At 44.9% G+C, this 7,320-nt stretch overlaps 1 protein-coding gene across 1 annotated transcript; it reads left to right on the top strand.

Moving 5' to 3' along the window:
• Positions 1 to 304: 304 nt before the first annotated feature.
• LOC308678984 (ribonuclease P protein subunit p25-like protein) lies at positions 305 to 4,485 on the top strand (the record flags this gene model as incomplete). The annotated part of the gene is made up of 2 exons (XM_081346213.1): positions 305 to 490; positions 4,121 to 4,485. The coding sequence occupies exon 2, from the start codon at positions 4,132 to 4,134 to the stop codon at positions 4,483 to 4,485; it is 354 nt and encodes a 117-aa protein (XP_081202339.1). The 5' UTR covers positions 305 to 490; positions 4,121 to 4,131.
• Between the last annotated feature and the right edge of the window lie 2,835 nt (positions 4,486 to 7,320).

Here is a 7,320-nt window from a genome sequence, read left to right as displayed (position 1 = left end):
TTTGGCAGCTGCAGCACACTTCTGGCTCATATTGAAGTGATTGTCCACTAGGACTCCGAGATCTCTCTCACAGTTACTACTATCGAGCAAGGTACCACCTATACTATACCTGTGCATTTGGTTTTTCTTGCCTAAATGTAGAACCTTACTTTTTCCATCATTGAATTTCATTTTGTTAGATAGCACCCAATGTTCAAGTCTGTTAAGATCCTGCTGTATCTTAAGCCTATCTTCTGGAGTGTTGGCTGTTTCTGCCAGCTTCGTGTCGCCTGCAAATTTGATGAGTTTCCCATCTATCCCCTCGTCCAGATCACTGATGAAGATGTTGAAGAGCACTGGGCCCAGAACAGAGCCCTGGGGCACCCCACTACACACTTCCCTCCATGTAGATGCGGTTCTATTGAGGACCACACGCGGACTTTGCCTGCCGGTCAGCCAGCTACAAATCCATCTGGTGCGGCTAGCCCACATTTTCCTATCTTATCAAGTGGTAGGTTGTGGTCTACTTTATCAAATGTCTTACTAAAGTCCAAGTTGCACCCTTTTATGTTTACAGAAAATAGAATAAGAACTTTATTGTACTATAAATAAATCGGCATACATTAAAATGAGATTTTCGTTGCATATAGCTCTCAATATACACAAATAACAATTGCAAGAGCCTTGACTGCAAAAGAAAAAGAAAAATATTGATGAAAGCGATCACCGCACCATAAGCAATCCCCAAGCAGATTTATACAAAAGCTGAACGATGGGAAAAACCTGAGTGATGATAAACCACGTTTCTTGGTCAAGGAAGAACCAAACCTCGCATAGTTTTTACAAGCTTCTAAAGCCACGCAACGGGGGCGTTCCAGAAGAGAGAGTTCCGCCCACAGCAGCTCTGGCCAATAGGAAGAAAAGGGCGGCCCTCCCTCTTTGTGCAGGCGCGAGTCTTTCCCCGCGCTCTGCGTTGTAGCGCATGCGTGGTCCATCATTCGCGCTGAGGAAGCCGGGTGGGCGCCATTTTGGTTGCGGCCCGGTGGCACCGGTGGCGGCAGCAATTGGTGAGCGGAGGAAGGTGTGGGCTGGGGATGATGGGAGTGAGTGCCCGAAGCCTAGGGAGACCAGTGGTGAGGCGAAAAAAGTCCGGGGCCGCGTTCACATATTTCTGGGTCAGCCCGGGTTGGTCCCTCAGCAGTTCTGAGGGGAATCCACGGCTCAGCGCTTTGCCGTGAGGTGCGTTTTTATTTAATTTATTAATTTTTATTTCGCCTTGATGGAATTTTTATCCTGCTTTTTATGTATTTGGGATAACTCAAGGTAGCAAATTTGCCTGATCCTATTTTCCCCACAACAACCCTGCGAGGTGGGCCTGCCTGGCCTGAGAGAAAAACCGAGCCAGCATTCCTCCCACCCCCATAAAGACCATTTATACAGTAAACTGCAAAAGAAGGGGATCCAGTTCAAAGAAACCAAAATATCTGCAATATTATTTCATTATCAGCAATTGATTAATATTGGTGAGTTATTTCACCACAATAATTCGCTAATATATTCAGGAATATTACTGAATGGTCTCTGTAATCCAGATAATAAGGACAGAGTGATAGTCTTAAATAATATTACTTCGCTACAGTAATTCAGGAATATTAGTGAATTGTTTCGCTGCAGCCCAAATAATATACGTAAAAGGTAGCCATCTAATTAATATTTCACAAGCATAATTTACTAATATAACCCTCGACGTACGACCACAATTGAGCCCAAAATTTACGTTGCTAAGCAAGACAGCTGTTGTGAGCTTTGCCCCATTTTACAACCTACCTTGCCACCGTTGCTAAGCAAATCAAACAGGTTGTTAAATTAGTCGCCCGGTCATTAAGTGAATCTGGCTTCCTCGTTGACTTTGCTTGTCAAAAGGTTACAAAAGGACCCTGCAACTGTCATAAATGTGAGACAGTTGCCAAGCATCTGGATTTTGGGGAGGCTGCAGTGTGAAAAATGATCTTGTCATTTTTCCCCCCACTGCCCTTGTAACTTCAAATGATCACTGAATAAATGGTTATAAGTCAAAGATTACCTGTGGTACAAGGCTTTCTCTAATATTCCATTTAAAAGTACATCAGCAACTCGTCCTCTCTTTCAAAGGAAATGAGAGGATGGAGTTATGTGATTAATTGAATACTGATTGCATCAACTGATTAAAATTAATGGCTTAAATGACAGAACATTTTCTTCTAGATTTGCATAGCACTGATTGTTGAACATGAGATATTAATGAAGAACGCTTAAAGGTAAACCAGCACACACTTGTTTGCCTGCTCTGCTTAATAAAACATTTATTTTTTATGACATTTATATTCGGCCCAGCTCAATCTGCAAAGTGTCTTTGGGTGGCTTAAAATTCACTTGCTGCACATAAGCAACATTACATAGAATAACAGAGTTGGAAGGGATTTTGGAGGTCTTGTAGTCCAAACTCCTGCTCAAGCACTTATACCAGAGGTCCCCACCTTTTGGGTACCAGGGACCAAGAGAGAGGAGAGAGGTTTTTCCACGGACCGGAAGGTGCATGGTTTTGTGTGCTGCCTGCATCCCACAGATGGGGCTTTGCTTGTTTGTGCGGACCGGTTGCTGGAATGCCACAGCCTGGTACTGGTCCACGGACTGGGGTCTGGGGACCCCTGACATACCATTTCAGACAAGTGACTGTCCAATCTCTTCTTAAAAGCCTCCAGTGTTGGAACACCCACAACTTCTGGAGGCAAGTTGTTCCACTGATTAACTGTTCTCATTGTTAGGAAGTTTCTCCTTAATTCCAGGTTGCTTTGCTCCTTGAATAGTTTCCATCCATTGTTTCTTGTCTTGCCTTCAGGTCCTTTGGAGAATAGGTTGACCCCCTCTTTTTTGTGGCAGCCCCTCAAATCCTGGAATACTGCTCTCATGTCACCCCTGGTCCTTCTTTTCTCTAAATTGGCCATACCCAATTCCTGCAACCATTCTTCACATGTTTTTGTCTCCAGGCCCTTAATCATCTAGTTGCTCTTCTTTGTACTTTTTCCAAAGTCACAACATGTTTTTTGTAAAGTGGTGACCAAAACTGGATACTGTGTGGCCTTACTAAGACTTTATAAAGCAGTACTAATATTTCATCTGATTTTGATTTTATACCTCTGTTTATACAACCCAGGATTGTATTAGCTTTTTTTGGCGGCTGCTGCACATGGCTGGCTCATGTTTAAGTGATCGTCCACTGGGACTCCCAAGGTCCCATTTCTCTTCCTTGTTCTTCTTGAAATCCTCCAGTGATGCGGCACCCACAACTTTTGAAAGCAAGCCAAAAGCATTAGTTATATATGGGTGACTGAAGCTTCCCCTTATGCATTATTAACGAGGGTGTGAATAAGAGCAGGAATAAGGATGCTTTAATGTGACGAAGGCACCTTGGAGTGAGTTGAAACATTGATCTGGCTTGTCTTTGCTAAACAGTGTTTTCGGTAATTATTGTTTCATTGTACAGTTATCTCTTTCCCTTTTTTTCTTTTATTATTATTTATTGGGCTTACATGCCACCCATCTAGCCTAGAGCCGACCCTAAACAGCTTACAATAAAAAAAGCTCAAGATGAAACATTTAAGCGTAATAACCATAAATATTAACACTAGGATTAAGTTGAAATTGCAAGCTGGGAAGAAAGGGAAGAAGATGCACAAAAGGAGGAGGTGGGGTCTTAGCACATTAACCACCTCCAGAGTGAGATGCCCCAGTTGGGGGCCCAGGCCAGCTGGCAGAGCCAGATCTTTAGGCCCTTTCAGGACATGTGCAAATCTCACCTGCGGGGTGGTGGATGATATTTCAAAGGGCAGAAGCCACAGCAGAAAACGCTCTTCTCCTGGCCCCCACCACCTGGAATGTCTTAAGTGCCATGGTCTGCAGTAGACCTCTTCTGCTAGCACAATAAGGATAACCTGGGCCCATGCCTGAAGGGTTTTTATCACCCTTGAAGATGGAACAAGGGACTGGGGATAAACCTCGTCGTGTTCAGCGGGGTAAATTCCCAGATTTCTAAGACTTTGCATCCGTAATCCTATAGCATAATTGGATCCTGAAATGCCATTTCTGTCCTTGTTCCTTACAGCACTGCAAACCATGGAGAATTACCAGAAGTCCAAGGTAGTGGAGAAGCCTTCTCCTCTCCCTTTCACCAGCTTGCCCTCAGACATCATTGAAATGAAAGTGAAGGATGGAAGCAAGATCCGGAATCTGATGGGCTATGCCATTGGCAAGATGGAGCAAGAGACGACGAGACAGATGCTCTTCAGCAGGGTTGGCAAAGCCATCAACAAGACCATCACCTGCGTGGAGATTATGAAGCGGCGGCTCAAGGATCTTCATCAGATCACAAAAGTGTTCTTTCAGCAAATAGAGGAGGACTTATTATCATTCATTTTGTGCCAATCCAGCTTCTTTTTGGTCTTGGTGGCCACAAAGGCGAGGACCTGAGGCCTTCTCACCACAACCCTGACCCCCAGGGGCCTCCCCAAGGAGGAAACTGGAGCAGAGGGCATGAAGTTCCTGTGGGACCTGAGGAGAATCCAGGACATCCCCAGCAGATGCTGGAGCCTCTTGGCTAGCCAGTGAGACTCTAAGCTCTGAATCATAGCTTCTTCCATGAAGGAGACGGACACAGATGGAAAGTGCATCTCCTCTACCTTGGCAGCCTCGGGAGAAGCTGGCTTGGAGCTTCTGCTACTCTTCTGCTTTTGAAGGACCCTTTTGTGGTGCTTAAGGGACCTGCAGCTCCTCAGTCTGCTGTTGTATGCATGCTGATAATTTGTCTAACCTTGGCTTATACTTTGTAAGTTTGAGAGCAACATGTGCAGCACTCAGGTCATTTGTTAATCTGTTTCTAGTGTCAGATTTGATATAATTCAAAGCTAAAAACAGTGTGCTTGCTCCAGAGGCTTGTTTTGGCTAGGAAGGGGCTTGAGAAATGGCTTTTTCCTGCAAAAATTTAGCCAAAGAGCGAGGTGCGCATGCTCACAGAGAGGGCTCCAAGTGCCGCCTCTGGCAACCGTGGCATAGGTTTGCCACCACTGGTATAGGGTTTCCTGCTTGAGTAGGGGATTGGAGTAGAAGACCTCCAAAGTCGCTTCCAATTCTGTTGTTCTGTTTTTCAAGAGCATAGAAACAGCCCTTGGAGTAGCTACAATTTTGGATATACAGGCTGGTAATACTTATAAGAAAGATGGTCCTTTGTGAGGTGTGTGCGAATATGCCCTTTGTAATGTTTAATTTGGAGGACATGCAGTTCCAGTAGGGATGGCCTTATCTTATTTTGCTGAGTGTGTAGATCTTTTCTTTGGCAGGTGTCTATGTGCTGATTCTGGAATGCCACCTCTATATGCTCAGGGAAGTTTGTATTATAAGGGATTTTCCCTGTTTGCTATTATTTGCTTGATTTAATCAATTTCAGCCTGGCTGTCAATTATCACCTAAACTAGTTGAAGAGCATGTGCAACCTTATATTGTCTTTGCAATTTAGTTTCTGAGGAGACAGTATTCTCTGAGCTTGGTTGTTTTCTTGCAGATGTTTCACAACCCAGACTAGGACTACTAGGACTGATGATGTTAACTAGTTGGGTCATGAAACATCTGCAAGAAAACAACCCACTTCAGAGAGCACCAAAGACTCCTCCTCCTCCTCCTCCTCCTCCTCCTCCTCCTCCTCCTCCTCCTCCTCCTCCCTTCTAGCACTGATGATGTTACCTAGTTGGGTCCTGAAATGTCTGCAAGAAAACAACCCATTTCAGAGAGTACCAAAGACCCCACATTCCTCCTCCTCCTCTTCCTCCTCCTCCCTTCTAGCACTGATTATGTTACCTAGTTGGGTCCTGAAATGTCTGCAAGAAAACAACCAAGCTTGGAGAGCACCAAGGACCCTACACTTCAACTCTGAGCTACAAATATTCTCCTTTATTAATATTTATTAATATACTGTCTTCTGGCTACAAGCACGTATATGATTAACGAAGTTCACAGGGAGTGCATGAATAAAATTACTTAAATTGTAAAATTATTTCAACAAGCATAAAGAGCTTCAGGGGGGGATGACCAGCATTTTGAACTGGACTGGGATGCTGACCAGCAACCAAATTGGTCCTACTCATGACTTGCAGGATTGTTGTATAGGTAGTCCTTGACTTACAACCACAACTGAGCATCCCAGGGTCAGGTGAGCCCCATTTGCAACCTTCCCAGCTGGCTTTGAACAAGCAAAGTCAAGGGGGAGAAGCCGATTCGTTTAACGATCACATGATTCCCTTAACAACCGCAATGGTTCACTTGACCATTGGGTGCAGCTTCCTTAACCACTAACTTGCTTAGCAACTAAATTCTGGACCCAGTTGTGGTCATAAATCGAGGACTTAGCCAGCAGTAAAAAAAATGCTCTTTGAGGAGCACATGAGTGACCAGTCTGTGGTGCTTCATCCCTCAAGGCTTTCAAGAAGAGAGTGGACAGCCAGTTGCCCAGAATGGTATAAGGTCTTCTGCTTGAGCAGGGGATTGGACTACAGCAGTAGTGTCAAGACTGATTCGCCCTTTTACCCTCGCTTATAGCTTTACAGTGGGATGGGATGCAGAACTGGGAGGAGTGGTTTCTAGGCAACCGAGGCTTCTGAGAGCCAAGGTCACTAATGCAGGTGCTCAGCAGGGAAGTGGACTGTTTCCATAATAAGAACAAATGTTACTATTGGACAATATGAACACCTGGTGGGTGGGGATGAGGGAATTTATTGTTTAGCTAAGCAAGCCTTTGAGCCGGAAAATCAAGAGCTGGTTTTGCTTCTTCTGCGCCAATGTAAAATTTCAGTAAAGTATTAGACTCTTGGTAAAATCATGTCTGAGTAGTTTCTTTTTCTGGAAATGCCAACTGGACAGTTGACAAGCGGTCCCCAACCTTTGCGGCTTGGTGGCATGGCTAGGGGTGGGGGAGACAGGAACCAGGCCATACGAGCAATGGACCGATGCTTGTGCACAGCTCAACTTGACTTCAAGTGTGCGCTAGCCTGCTGTTTGCATGAGTTGAGCTGCATGCGCATGTGCATGCCAGCCCACTGCTCACATGGCTCAGTTCCGAATAAGCCACAGCCTGGTAGTGGGTCGTGGCCTGGGTGTTGGGAGCCTCTGGACTAGAGGAACTTCAAAGCCCCTTCCAACTCTGTTGTTCAGTGGAAAGGCTTGCCTTCAGAAGTTAGTGGGTGCTCCATCCCTGGAGGTTTTTAAGAAAAGATTGGAAAGCCATTTAGTAGGAATAGTTTGAGTTCTTCTGCTTGA

This window comes from Vipera berus, assembly GCF_964194415.1.
Source record: "Vipera berus genome assembly, chromosome: Z".
In the NCBI taxonomy this organism is placed as follows: domain Eukaryota; kingdom Metazoa; phylum Chordata; class Lepidosauria; order Squamata; family Viperidae; genus Vipera; species Vipera berus.
This window is presented reverse-complemented; position numbering and strand designations above follow the sequence as displayed.